This window comes from Tamandua tetradactyla, chromosome X (genome assembly GCF_023851605.1).
Source record: "Tamandua tetradactyla isolate mTamTet1 chromosome X, mTamTet1.pri, whole genome shotgun sequence".
In the NCBI taxonomy this organism is placed as follows: domain Eukaryota; kingdom Metazoa; phylum Chordata; class Mammalia; order Pilosa; family Myrmecophagidae; genus Tamandua; species Tamandua tetradactyla.
The window spans coordinates 144,653,953-144,669,717 of record NC_135353.1 but is presented as its reverse complement, the minus strand read 5'-3'; the positions used below and the strand labels follow the sequence as shown (position 1 = coordinate 144,669,717).

Here is a 15,765-nt window from a genome sequence, read left to right as displayed (position 1 = left end):
TTCCAAATTATTCTGTGCATTTGTTTTCATAAAAAGGAAAGATAATGACTCAAAAAAATTATCAATGAATGTTTAAGTAGATGATACAAAGCACAGATGCACAAAGCACTTTAGTCCTTTAAAAACACTGATCTAATCCCTGACTTTCTCACACAACCCTTCATAAAGGGGGAAAATATTGCAAACATTAGGGAAATGTTATGCTTTCCTATAGGAACCTGAGAATGAACAGAACACACAGGTCAAGTGTTTGGTGGCACTCTTAGAGCATGTATTTAATAATCATGTTACTGGTGGTTCTGTTAAGGTAAATTTCTCTTCCAACACATATTTTTCTTTCTTGCTGCCTGCCTTCACTTCCCAGATTTCCACACCTTGATCTGTACCTGTGCAATGCAGTCATTTTTTAAAAGATCAATTTTAAAATTTTCTGAGAGCTCTCACACATGCCAATTCAGAATTGTCCTCTAGTTCAGCGTGCTGCATTGACTCCCAGAACCTATACCTAAAGGCATTATTTTAATTTCAATCTGTCGTATATTTGTTTCTTACTTATGTCCATAAATATTTGTTTGTGCCCAATATTTGTGCTGAACTTAATGTTAGTTTTTTTTTTTTCTCCCTTATAAGGCTGGATCCAATGTCAATCCTTTTAGAAGCCAATATGTTTATATTTCGTTATATTATTTCATAATAATGAAATTATATATATATGTGAAAACATACATGTGCATGCACATTATATTATACAAAGGTAGTAGTAAGAGATGAAGAAGTCATGAAATTTCTTTGAAACCTGCTGCTGGCTCTCTTTTATCCCTTATTAACTTGAGGTTTTGGGGGAACAGGGGTTAAAGACCTAAACTCTTCAAATAAATCCAAGTCCAGTCGTGTTCTGCCGTTCTCCAGAAGACATCATCCATTTTGGCATGTAAAATAATATAAAATGATGGGCTAAGGGTGGGCAGTTTTCCTTTTGTTTTTTTTTTTTAAGAAACAAAAGTTATATAGTTTTTCTTTTTGTTTAAAACATTATATGTGTGTATGTGTGTTTGTGTGTGCTTGCACGCGCACTAGCCCAGCACTAATTCTCTCCAGTAACTCTAGAAGAGACCAAGGAATTAGAAGTTAGGAGATGTGAGTTCTCATCCCATTTCTGCCACTAATGAAATGGTAGAACTTGGACAAGTCATTAACCTCTTTCAGCTTTTTGGAGGTTGGCAGAAGTGACTTGATGTGAGTAGTTTGTGCCATATGGTGTGTGTACCTGGTGTGTATTGCTGTGTCACCTAGTGTAAATTGCTGTGTCATCCATGCCAGACAGAACAAGGTCTTTTTATTTCCATCCCTCTTAATGTTCTTTCTTCGCCGGACAGGATAAGCCAGTGTTTATTTGCCATTATTAACAACTGTTTAACCCTCATCCCTGCCTGTCCTGTCACTCTGACCATTTTATAAACATTGGGACAATCGGTCATGATTCAACTCTTTGCCTAGACAGACAACAGAAGCCAAGGAAATATGTGGTGATGATTTTACCTTAAGTCCTGTAGGAACTTCCATGCTCCTTACCCCATTCTGTGTTACTTTCCTGACTGCAGAGAGCCGCAACACTGTAGCAGTCATGCCATCAGTTTAATGACAGTGGGAGGTACACTTGACTTTGAGAGTGTGTCAGTTTCCCCCAATGGGTTCATGTGTTTATTAATGTGTCACAAGTCGCTTGCTTCTTGTTATCTCTTCTTAGTAATTGGGACTATAGTGTTCATTGAATGCAGCTTTATTTTTTGCTTCTTCTATCACCTCCTGACAAACAGAAACAAGTAAGCAAGTATTAAAACACAGAAAGTAATTTGAAGAGTGCAAATCTTGTGGAGTCTAGAATTCCAGACATTACCAGACCGCTGTGAATCAGCAGTCACCTCCCAGACCTGAGGAATAAAAGTCAGGAAAATAAGAATAACTTAGTGTGCTCAGCTGGATCCACTTTCTGAAGATTAAGGGTTAGTTGCTTTTATAGAAGGGAGGGCATGGCTAGTGGGGGGCAGGAAATTCATAGTATCCCTCAACTTTAGTCATTCTTGTCCAGCCATCTCAGGTACCCCAAAGGAAAAGATTAAAGACTTACAAGGGTTCTTGTAATTAATTAAACACTAACTAAAAACCAAAGAACTGAAGGCATCCTCATGGTGATATCTCCCCTGCCTTTTGAAAACTTTTAAGCCATACTGCAAAATAGACATATGAAGAAGTGGGAGCAAGGAATGCAGTGCTGATAATAAGATCTACCATTTAATGAGTGCTCGCTGGAGAGCAGACACTGTTCAAAGTCTTTGTGTGTTGTGTTTTTGTCTTGTTTTGTTTTGTTTTTGGTATGCTGTGGGTCACATTTCATTCTGTTTCCATGTGAGTATCCCGTTATTGGAGCATCATTTGTTGGATTTTTTTTTTTTTTCTGAAAGTGCATGTGCTGAGAATAGATCCCCGGTCTCCTGCATGGCAGGCAAGAATTCTACCACTGAGCCACCACTTGCACCCCCTACGTGTTTTAATGTGTTTGATTCCCACAACCTTCTGAAAGAGGACTTTACTATTATTTTCTCCCTATTCAAATGAGGAAACAGAAGTAGTTTGAAGAGAAAGAAAACCCAAGACTCTGGAATTATAAAAAAAAAGTTATGTGGAAGTTTCAAAATCAAAATTCTTAGAAAGGTCTCTATTCTTTATTAATTCTATTGTGTTCTACAAATATCACTATTTTTCTAAAACCTGACTATTTTTAGGACACACTTGAATGTGTCCTAGGATAGTTAATAGCTTGGCTTTGGTGATTACTTTTTTCCAAAAAAAAAAAAAAAGTTACAATGAGCCTGGAAAGCACATGCTGTACTCTGCACTGGAATAAAATTAATAATGATTAAAAATATTGCTGGCAAACTCAGACAGACATATTTTTGCACTTGGGTGTGAAGCCCAAGTTAAAATTTAACACAGTCTCTCTCCTCTCAGAGTTCTTTATTTTTCAATATTCTTCCTGCTGAAAGATTGATTATACCTTTCAAATATCATCTGAGAAAGTTTTCATGATCTGGATGCCTCTCTCTTTCCTTTGCTCCTTCACCATCATATTCATTCTTTGTCCTACATATTTTTTAAAAATGTGATCCCTTCTCCCCATGCCAGTGGACACTGCCTTCATTGGGGCTGCCATCTTTTTCCTGAATGAAGTAGTTGCTTTCTATTGGTCTTATTGCATTTAGTCCTCCTTCCAATCCAATCCATTCCAGTCCAACCCAACCCAATTGAGTCCAGTCCAGTCTAATCTAACCCAATCCAATCCAGTCTAGTCTAGTCCAGTCCAGACCAATTCAATCCAATCCTGTTTCTCACTATAGTCAGGAAAAAAAACTTTGCAGAATCTTTTTAATTATTTCCCAAGATAGAATCCAAATACTTTGAAGTGGCTTACCTGACTTTCAAAGGCTGGTGCCAGCTCAACTCTTGAGTCTGAGTTCCCACTGTTTCTTTATAGCTATTTTATACTCCAGCCACAATAAATTATTTGGAATTCCTTGAACATACCAACTTGTTTCATGCCCACAAATCTTTATTCACACAGTTCCCTAAAGTAGTCTTTTTTGAAATTGCCAAGTTCTTTCTCACTCTTTAAGACAACCCAAGTTTCACCATTTATGAAGCCTTTTTATTTCTTTCTTTGACGCTACTATGTTAGTAGATATCTCTTTTTAGTCCTTATCACATGGATTTTCAACTGTTTATTCACTTGTCTATCTCTCCCCTTGAACTATGAAGGGCTGGAAGGCAAGGGATATATCTTATCATTCTAGAGAAATCCCTGAACACATGTTCTCAGGAATTTTTTTCAGGCTTCTGGTTCACTTTGTTTAATGGTCAGTTGTTTCAGCTATTAAGAATTATTTATATATATATATATATATATATATATATATAAATATATAGCTGAAACAACTGACATATATATATATATACTCATAGACTACATGTTATAAGAAGGTAGAGATGTCCATGTTCAATAAAAGGCCTTAAAATTTTTGGAAATATTATTTGGTAGTCAGTATAAAGCCAAATAATTGGCTTAGCTGTTTTCTAGCCATTCACATCTTGGTGCAGCAACATAAAGCAGAAATAATAGACTAAATCAAGGATTTGTTCCAATGTCAATGCATCACAGCTGAAAAGGGAGGAGGCCCTGGGGGCTGTGGTTGACATGTACAGATGCAAAATAGAAGAAGAACCAAGGCAAAGCAGATTCCTATTCAGCATCTCATTTTAATACTTCGACAAGTGCTGTCTCTACAGTGTACCTGAGACTCAGAGAGATTAAGTCATTTGCTCCGAGGTGCAGAGAGAGTAAGTGGTGAGACCCAAATCCAGGAGGTGGATGGCTCCATACATGAATAAGCCTTTGGGCACCTACCAAATGAAAAGTTCTCTACCAAACTTCGAGCCCCGTGTTTTACTTCTCTCTTTACCCCCAGTGCCTGGCACCGTACCCAACATATTATAGGTGCTCACTGGGTGTTTAGAGACTTCAATAGCAAACACGAAACTTCCCTTGGTCCCAACTCTTCCAAAAGGATCTCGGGACATGATTTCATTTCTCTTATCTAAGTTGTAAACTTGGTTTAGGAACCAGCAAGGAGAAAAACGAGCCACCGTCTTAATGATCTAATTCTGTATAATCTGCCTCTCAGCGTGTGGTTGCCCTTATGTAACATGGGAGAATCCTTCTCCTGTCTGACAACCTGGATTCGGAAAACACGTAAAGACAGTGACTTTTAATAACCTTTTCTCCCCAAGACTGTTTTCTGCCCAGATTCATTGATAACCTCTCTTCATATCAAGACAAACCAGTGCAATATGAGTTGAGCAGCCTTTTTTCTGTCCTTCCCTTAAGCTTAATAAGTCAATTACATTTTTTTTACTTGTCTCTTGAGTTTACCAATTTTAATATAAACCCAGGCTTGATTTCCTTCTTGTCCTGAATCTTCCCTTATTCCTTTTATTTTTTTCTAGGTACAAAACATCTCTATTGAGCATTTATTTGCATACTAAGGCTGTATATAACACAAAACTTTTTTTCAGCAAATAAAAATGTACAGTCAGCTTCACGGGACCAAGCATTGTTTAGCTGGGTGACAAGAAAGCCCCGTGGGATAAGATGAGTTAAACAATGGAGTTTATTATTATTATTATTATTATTATTATTATTATTATTATTTCTCTTCTTTTGAGTGAATTAAATACACTATAATGTCATGGCAACACTTGCGTTTTGTTCACATCAGGCCACCATACTTGTTATGCTTTGTTCCAGAAATTCCACTTACTGTATGAAAGTTTCCATCTCGCTGACAGTGGGTGAAAATGACACTGGACTCTGCTACAATTCCAAGATGAAGTACTTTGAAAAAGCTGAACTTAGCAAAAGCAAGGAAATTTCATGCCGTGACATAGAAGATTTTTTACTACCAACTAGAGAACCTGAAATCCTTTGGTATAAGGTATGGGCTGTGGATGATTTTATTGTCTATAAATATACTAATGCATATCTTATTCTGTGGCAAAAACAATTGGATAAAAATGTTAAGTGGGTGTGACAGGACTGTTTCCTTTCAAAAAACCACTATAGTTAAGTTCTGCTGGTCATTATAAATCTTCAAACCAGGGACTTTGATAAATTCTGTTAAGATATGTATTGTTAGTCCATTGCAATAAACTATGTGTTTATGTTTTCTTTATACTGACACACCTTTCAAGTGTCTTCTAGTTTGGGATGATAGTTTCAGGAGCTAAAATGCATGAAACGTTCATTTTAGAGTTCTTCACATTAGCAGACCCAAATTTCCCCATATAAGGAGAAAAAGGATTGATTTGCCTGTGTAATAAAAGGGTGTGCTAGTTTTTATTGGAACATTGTTTACTACATATAACTTTGTCCAGATCCTAATCTTTTTCATATATAAGCACATATATTTTAAAGAATGACATATGTTGGAAATTTATAGCATGATAAATATAGTATTTGAGGAACTTTGTTCACACACCACAAGCTATTTGGGACTTAAAGAGAATAATCCAACCCGTCCTTCTTATAACATCATTGACATTGACTGAAGTTCCAGTTTGAACTTATTTATACTGTAAAATAAATTGTTGTTATTGACAGTACAGAAGAAAATACAGGTTAGATGCTATGAACATCTCTCTGGAATATTTAATCCATGATTTAAAGATTCACAGTGTAAAACTTGCTTCATCCAACTGGCTGGAAATAGGAATTTAGGAAACGGGATCTCTTAGTAACTGGACCCACAAATGTCAGTATACCTAGCATGAGCCCTATAATTGACTGCTCATGGATGCAAAACCTGTTTGAATGAAACAAGAAACAAACTTTTAGCAATTTTTATTCTGATTTCTTTTTATGACTTTGCCAAAATCAGCAATGCCCTTCTCTGAGGAAGACTTAATTTTGATTCTTGATAATAAGCAATAAAGGGTTCAGGACATCAAGGGAACCTTTACCCGGTTATTCTATTTTTCCCTTGGTTGTCTATTGAGACAGCGCTAAACAGAATTCAAATATTAGTCATAGCGGTTTCTGTTCCTGTGCTAATGAGGATTTCTTCCTCCCTCCCTTTCTTCCTTTTATTTTCTGTTGGTTGACTATTCCCACCCTTCATTCTCCATGGTTTGCTGCCTCCCACATGGAAATTCTGAGCAAACCCTGATGATTGCTTTAAAAAAAAATGCAGATGTAAGGGAAGTTTGACCCAAGGTCGCAAAGAGCAAATGTTTTTCTAGTATTCATAAGTGGACATTGAGCCTCTAGATATACAATTTCTTTGTTTGCTAATAAATTGACCTTAATATTGGTGTACCTTTCCTCATTTTTGCTAACAGAAGCACAGAATTGCCGAAATATGAGAGAGTATGTGCAATGCATACATGCCCCACTAGTGTGCCACACACACACACTCAGTTTAGGAAAATGGCTAGCCTTACATTGGTCTTTTGGTTATGTTTCCAGCATCACCACAATCATCTTTTTTTTAGCATGGGCAGGCACCGGGAATCGAACCCGGGAACCTGGGTCTCTGGCATGGCAGGCAAGAACTCTGCCTGCTGAGCCACCGTGGCCCACCCACCACCATCATCTTGATCTTAAGCTAGAAATAGCATCAGTAGAGGAATATTGGGTAGAGTTGTAGTATATGTAGAATTTAACAGTCTTATCACATTTCAGATTATTTTTCTAGAGTTATTCCTTAGTCTTTATAATTGAAAGAGATGAGATTTAAAGACTACTTTTTAAACTAGAAAGCTGTAAAAGAGCTGGTCTGGCAAAATATAGATTCCATACATTCAGTCTACATTCTTTGTTTCTAAGCTAATGCAAATACAATATTACATTTTCTGCTACGACTATTTAGCTGATATTGGTGGTATAAAAAGTGACTGTGTAAATGTATATGATATGTAAAATGTCAATATCTGAACTGATATAAAATTGACGATATATGCACTAATAAGAGAAGAGAAAATATATATTATTGTCTGAAATAACTGGATAATTGTCTAATTACATAAAGGCATCAAGCTACATAATCAAAATAATGATCTGCAAAAATTTGATTTGAGAATAAATTTTTTTAGAAACAATATTACCTATGAAAAGTGTCAAAAGGTTTAAAGCTAGTTTATTCTCATTCCATTGATTTCAAATTTGGCTAGAGGAAATGAACTTCTGTCTTGGCAAAAACAGAAATCTCTTGAGCCAACATTATTATGATTCAAAGCTTGATTCAGAGACTAATTTGGTAGGTTCATCAATGACAATGAAAATAGATATTTATGGGATTATAAAGACTTTGCATATAAATGTTGGCTGTTTCTTTTATGGATTATAGAATGTAAAGCCTATGAAGGGATTGAATTATTTCTAAATGCAGATTTTGAATATTGAAACATAGAACTGATTTTTGCACTTTCCACCAAAACAATATATGTTGTATTTTATGTTATCAGTATTGAGATGATCAGTTTCAAAATCATCAAATATAAAGTATTTGCTCCTGAAAATGGTATCTGGAATAATTTTAATATATGTCCCCAGTCTTAGATTTAATGAATCAATGCCTGTCATTTAGAAAAACTCATCATAGAAGTTAATAAAATGACTTTTGCTACAAGTACTCTTTTCAAATTGAGGTTATAAATGTGCCTGGTTTCTTGGAGATATGGGGAAGGAATGAAAATCTTTAGCATTAATTCAGACTCTTTAGTCCTTTTAAAATACTTTTCTCTGTATTTCAGTTCCTGTGTCCACTACTTAAATTTTATATTCTTCATATAGGAATGTAGGACAAAAACATGGAGGCCAAGTATTGTATTCAAAAGAGATACCCTGCTAATAAGAGAAGTCAGAGAAGATGACATTGGGAATTATACATGTGAATTAAAATACGGAGGCTTTGTTGTGAGAAGAACTACTGAATTAACTGTTACAGGTAATTACGGTCTTCAGCATTTCATTTGCAAGTAATGAAACTAGCATTTTTAGGTTTTTTGCACTGCATATTGCTTTTGTCACTGTTGGGTTTTTAAATCCATGCAATGAAAGAAGCACTTAACCAAATGCTAAGTGGATTCCTATAGGTGAAATTTCCTCCTTGCTTTTAAGTCAGCTTGTATAGGAATGCGTTTGAAAGGTTAAAGAGAATATGCTTAGGGAAATATGGAAGTGTTAGCTTTTGAAAGTACTTGAAATAATGAGTTTACAATTTCAGAAAATTATGCTTATGTTTTGTAGTGCTATCATTCTCAGAAGCATTTATTAGAGTGATGATATGGACTATATAAAATCTACCTCTGTCTTTCTAGCTTTCACCAAATTAGAAAAAGAAGTTTTGTCTTTTATTCTTTTGTCACTGTATAAATCTGACTCCTATGTCCTCAAGCTTGAAAATAACATATTTTCAAAGGCAATAATCAAATAATCATATGAGATGCGATGGATGTAACTATTCCTGTGTCTCTGGTAGCTATGTTGGAAGGACGTGAGAATAAGGTTCAGAAAACCATCTATTAATTAATCAGGTGACTGTGATTGCCTCACCACCCCCCTCAAAATATCACTTTCCTCATATATAAAAGCAGGATGATAAAATTTGTCGTGTTTATTTCATAGTGGTTTTGTGAGGATTGAATGAAGTGATATATATGAAATAATTCTCCAGAATACAAAATTACTGCATATTTACATCATTTTTTTCCATTTTTCTATCACATAATAATTTGTATTCATGCATTTCTTGACAAAAATGATTCTAAGGCGGGGGGGGGGACAAACCCAAAAACAACATTATGAGCTTAAAGACATTCTTCTCATATTTTTATTGATAGAGACTATTCTGAATTTATTTGAATGCTCATGTTTGAAAACCATCCATAGAATAGTATAAACATGATAGTTATTTTGCCTTACAGAACCATATCATATGTACAAAATCATTGAAATCATATTTACTTAATGTCCTTCTATTCGAAACTCAACATTTTAAATTGAAGAGATTTTCATTTGTTCTTTGATCTACCCAATATAATTTTCTTGTATAGGAAAGTTTCATGGTGTTCATTTTGCAAGCAGTACCTATTCTGTTCAAAAGAAAATTTAATGAAATAAAGAAGGTGATATTTGGTAGTGACTTTGATAAGAATTAGACCCAGGAAACAATTGGCACTTCCAATTTATAACACTCAAATAGTAAACACAATATGAGTCTTTAACTTGTATTATGTACCTACGCTAAGCGTATGCAATTTACTGTAGTTTGGTTTGTAGTTTTGCTGTGTAAAAGGTCTCTTGATAGAAAATCAAAATGAACACTTTATCACTTTCTCTCCCTATCATTTCTGTGGGCCAGCGGGCGAAAAAAAAAAAAATTTGTGCCTATACTTGGGTTTTCCTGACCATAAACATTGAAACTTGTCTAGTGTTTATTTTTTGTTTTAAATATTTGCTGAAGTAACTTTTCCAAGGAATGGCTATTGATACATGGAAATTTGAAAATGTAAAAGGAAAAATGATCTATTCTGAATAGAAAATAGGATGCACTTATTGTTTTCATTATTTGGAATGTAGAATTAATCCTTGGCAAGCAAATTTCTATCCTTTCTAAAATAATTAGGATTCTAAACCACCATCTAGTAAGAGGCAATTGGAAAACAATCTCATGGAAACTGGAAACGGAATTGTAAATGGTGAAACAATTTATATAAGGCTATTTTGTAGACCCAAAACTAGAACTCTTTTCTCCCAAATGCTGCCAGAGCCACTATGTTTTCCTAACTTTTCTTTCTCCCAAAATATCTCCTTTTCTTCATAGGAAAAAGAGAGATGATTATTTTTTTGATAAAGAAAGGGAGTTAATAAGAGTTTTTGTTAAAGCTTTCATTTAAACGATTATCATGAACACTTCTAACTGTATAGTCTTGCCTCTGAGAAGGAATCAGGCAAATAAATTATAAAGCGACCTCTGACATTTATGTAGTTTTTGGTGAATGAGAGAACTGTATGCCCTAGGATTAAAATTAATATGTATTGTAATGAATTCCAGGTATTAACAACAGTTCTGTTGGCAAGATGTATTTATGTATAATGTTGCTTTAAAGGCTGAGACATCTTACCACGTTTCTTTTGTCAGTGGCCAAATTCTTAGACTTCAAATTGTATACCTCAGTAAAGCGATAAAGTTGGGCAGTTCTCTGGATGATAATGAATCACTGTTTTATTTTTCTGCATGTCATTATCATATTGCACTTATTGTAAATATTATACACAGCATGCTATTTAGTTTCAGTGGGCCTGCCTTGCTGATAATGAGCAAACATTCCAAGTGTATTAGAAGGTTTCTTTAAAAATAAAAAGGAAAGAAAAAATTCTATATGTGTTGAGAAAAAGAAATTTCTGCCTACATGTGCAGGTAATCGTGTGAGTTTTTTTGGAAGTCGCTTCCCTTGTCAAAAGTGTACGTCTCTGGTTAAGCTTCTGTTTTGGTTGTTTTTTGATTAAGATACTTGAGCTCATTTTTAGCCTCTTCTCTCTGCTGAAAGACTCAGCCACACTGAAGTTTTCACTATTCTCGCCCAAATATCCTCCCTCTGAGCCTTACACATGCTGTTCTTTCTCTGGAAGTCTTTTCCTCCACATTGTTACCTAGGAGTAGATTTGCTTGTTCATAGAGGGTGCATATTTCCAAATTTGCTAGATACTGTTTTTTTCTTTCCAAAGTGTTTGCATCAGTATGCATTCTTACCAGAAGTGGATGATGATTCCAGGTTCTATACATCCTCAGCAGCATTTGTGTATTTGATGGGTACATTGTGGTATCACATTTCTCTGATCACTAAAGAAAGTGAGCACCTATCCACCTATTTATTGGCCACTTATGTTTCACTTTTGGGTAGACTGGTCAAGCCTTTTTATCATTGCTTTTCTTATTGATATTTAGCAGTCCCTTATATATGCTGAAAATGATCCCTTTGTTGACTCACCCATATTTCATCTTGTACACAAAGATATCATGAAAAACTTTTTGACTAGGGTTTGCTATATCCTTTTCTCAATGAACAAAGCCATCTATTTAATGACCTGTTGTATACTTTGTGTTGATTGACATCACTATCAGAAGTCTGTCGTTTCCAGAGTATCTTTCAATTAAAAAAATCAGATCTCTTTGATATTTCTGTTATTTGAATTTTAAAATTTCAACTCACAGAAACCTACCTCCAGTTGAATGAAGCAAAATCAGGGCTCAGTTTTTCCTTTCCTCTGTTGGGGACTATTGCAATTCTCAAGTTCCTCTCCAAAATGTATACTTAGGCATGATACCATAAGCTAGTAGAATTTTACCAGCTTAAGGACTCAAGCCAAGAGAGGCCCTTTCTAGTCAAAACATGAAAAAAAATTGATTTAGAGCTTTCATTGTCTGCTATCAGATCATTTGACCATCCTTAAACAAATCCCTGGGTCCAGGGGAATGGAATATTCTATTTAGGCTGGTTTGGGTCATGTGCCTACTAAAGGGGCTGAAAGAAGGGGTAAAATAGTGTCCCAAAAGAAACGTATGGTTCCAAAAGAAGAGGAAAACATTCCTAGGGACATGAATGACAGATGTCAACTACTTATTCTATACTTTATGATTCCTTAAGGATTATAAAATGTGATTTGATAGTCATAAAACTCTTATAAGTTGCATAAAACCTTCTGTGCTTCAATGTTGCTAAATAAAATGTATTAAAAGACTCAAGGTTGTACTGACATAAATCGACATATCCTAGGGTACTTGCACAAAAGTATAACTCACACCCAGACTATAACTTCAGCCATAACCCTATACCAGCTTATTTTCAATAGCGTGGGTATGGGGCAAATGTCATGCCCAGAAGTATTCCATAAGAGACCAAGTATTCCCCAAATAAATTAGACCAGTTTGGCTGTTCTTACAATATGAGCTATTCCAGCAAAAAATAATATGGACATTAGTTATGGTATATAATTTTGGATTTGTTAGGTCCAAGAAAAAAAAAGAAATATACATTACATTGATTTCTTTCAGTAGATTTTATATTATATGATATTTGCTTCTGTCCATTTAATTCTTATTTTCCCTTCTGCTAAAAACTTTTTCTATAATTATAAAAAGAAGGACTCAAAACAAAATAGCCATATTCCTATCATAAAATGTGGAAACAAATCTCACCAGTTGAAAAGCCATTAAGTTTCTAGAGCCGGATCATAAAGTAGTGAAATAATGGTAAGAGAATGGATTGTGAAAATGTTATATGAGGAAAAATTTGCCCAATTAAGTGTATGGGTCAGCAAAGATGGTGCTCGATTCAGTAGGTAAGTGAGGGAAGGAAACCTGACTTGAAGAAAGCGAAAAGAATGAGGGGACTGGTGCAAAGATATTATGGCTTTAATTGTATTTTTAAACCTGGTATAACATTTTTTTAACAGGGTTAATGTAGCATTATATTTAAACTACTTTCCAGTCAACCATAGGCTGAATTTATGCCATCAAAAGGTACATCTTCTTCCTCTCTTTATGGATGAAGAAGCTGAGGCAGAGAAAGGTTAAGTGGCTTTATCAAGGTCACAGAGTACCATGGTCACAAATTTAGGAATAAAATTTAATTTCCTGAACGTCAGTCTATGATTTACTCCACTGGATAATTGCTAACAATACAGTATAGTTTTCATATTAGCTCTGCTGATCGCTGTGAAAGATTTATCTTTGAAGTTCAACTGAAACACATTTTACTATGAGACCTTTAATCCTTCTGCTATCGATATAATTAAATGATATATTTGTAGTCTAGCCTCGGGTTAGAGTGATTACTTCTATTTTTCTCTATTTCTTTCAAAAAATGGTATCTTTTATCTCCCCCTTTTAAAAAACTTTCCCTGTTGACTTAGTTCATAGATTCATGTGTGTTTTACTGACTACGATGAATAGGAATTGACGAAATTGATAGCAGGGCATATGTTTCTAGACTTGACTTTGTATGCTTGGTGACACATCAGAATTGATGCCCAAGACAACCATCATGTCTATTAGTTTTGACAAAATGCGGCATATTTCCCTCTTAGGTGTTTCCATAAGCAAAGATCCATCTGTCATATTTGGTAACTCAAGCACCATTCACATTAATTCCAACACTTGAATTAAAAGATAATAAAGCTGATCAATATAGTGAAACTGAGTTTACTTAATTTGATCATGTAATCCTGATTTTAGAGTTCAATCTCAACTAGTGAGCAGTGTTAACTCCCCTGCAACAGAGGACATTGATCACCTCAATTTATTTATTTTCTAGTTATAATGAGCGGACTGTCCAAAAAATATATGAATCAAACAAATATTTAATGTCAAGATTTCATCATTTTGAACAAAAAACATGCTGTTTTTATTTGTAAGCAGAAAACTTGCATTTTCGAACATGCAACTAGCAACGTTGGTATGTGTCATTTTGGATCCTAGAGATGACAAGGCATCATTTACTTGGACAATTGACATTAATATAAGCAATAAAAGGCATCAGCAATGAGAATAGTTAACACTTACAATGTCTTTTCTATGTGCCAGGACCTATTCGATGTTCATATTTGTAATGACTTATTTGATCCATATAACTTCAATTTACTCACCCTTTAAAAATGTTCAAGTGTTTTCTAAATACCTGGCATTTATCTAGAATATTTCATAAATTTTTCTTGAAAATAATCCATCTTTTTCATTGTGTGTGTGTGTGTGTGTATATATATATATATATTTTTCATTTCCTTGACTGCTCAAGCAAATATTATGCAATGAGGTGGCTTACACAGCTGCATGATTTTGCAGCTAAGAAAAAGTCCACATCAAGGCATCATCTAGGCAGTGCTTTCTTCCCAAAGACTGGCATTGAGGGGCTGGCTGCTGGTGACCCTTGGTTCTAGGCACCTCTGTCACATGGTAAGGCACGTGGTGGACTCTCCTTGCCTCTCCCTTCTCTTCCAAAATTTGTTAACTTTCAGCTCTTTCTTCCTGTGGCTTTTTCTATATCTGAATTTCATTCTGCATTTAAAGGACTCCAGTAAAAGGAGTAAGACTCATCCTGATAGAGGTAGGCTATGCTTTAAGTGGAGTAACTTCATCAAAAGCTCCTGCTTACAATGAGTGCATACCCACAGGAATTGATCAAGTTTAAAAACATGTCTTGATAGGGTATATACAACTCCAAAGGTATGTATGTATATATCAGGAGCCAAAAACAAAGAGGGAATTAAAAAGTAGAGCAGTTAAAAGAACCTGACTATGAGGCCAGCATGCGGTAAGGGGGGGCAGAGGAGTGTTGGGGGGTGTCTCAGCAAGCAAGGGTTTGAGTTTTAATAGTTACATAGGAAGATGAGACTAGGACTTGGACCCCCAAAGCATAAGGAGTTGGAACTGAAAACCCCACCTAAAGTGAGGTTTCTAGAAGTTCTGGCATGAAACAAAGCAGAAAAAAATATGATCACTAGCACAGGAAAAGAGACACAAGTTTGCCTGTCCTAGTCTGAAATCTTAATTTATCAAAAATGTATCCTATTAGTCCACACCATTGCAAATTTGGATGTTTGAGCTTATACCACCTATGTGGCCTGAAAGCCCTCAAGTCAAAAAATGTCACATCGAAATGGAACCAGGCTGGTAATATTCCTGGACAGTATAAAGCAAAACTTTTCAGGAGGGAGACAGCCTCAATACATAGTGCCCAAGGATGAAACCCCACTGACTAGAAGAGAAAAAAAGACACAGCCAAGAAAAAGAGTCTGGAGACAAAATACAAAGCACACTAGGGCCCCTAAGCATGCCAGAGACTAGATTCCATACACACACGCATAAGTTAGGTATGCCTAAAACAATGGGTGACATTTTAAACATCTAAAACGTTGCTGCTATTTTGAGTGCTTATGTAAGAGCTAAAATATTCAGTAGAACATTTAGTCACCAGGACTTTCTACTCCATGCTTATGTTCCTTTTAATTTTGTTGAATTGTCTGGCTTTGTTTTTGATGTTATATTGTTGCTGGGTTTAGTTCATCAGTATGAGCCAACCTTTAACTTCTTGCTGTTTTTCTTTGACAGCACTGGATTTCAAGTGCACTTAAAATGTTTTCATTATGATATCCCT

The 15,765-nt window shown here is 35.2% G+C and overlaps 1 protein-coding gene across 2 annotated transcripts in view; it reads left to right on the top strand.

Moving 5' to 3' along the window:
• Positions 1–15,765, top strand: part of LOC143670130 (interleukin-1 receptor accessory protein-like 1) — a 992,918-nt gene that overhangs the window by 732,280 nt on the left and 244,873 nt on the right. For both annotated transcript variants that reach the window (XM_077144759.1, XM_077144760.1), the window contains exons 4-5: positions 5,360–5,546; positions 8,402–8,555. In XM_077144759.1, the coding sequence (XP_077000874.1) occupies positions 5,360–5,546; positions 8,402–8,555 (341 nt within the window). The remainder of the gene's footprint in view (positions 1–5,359; positions 5,547–8,401; positions 8,556–15,765) is intronic.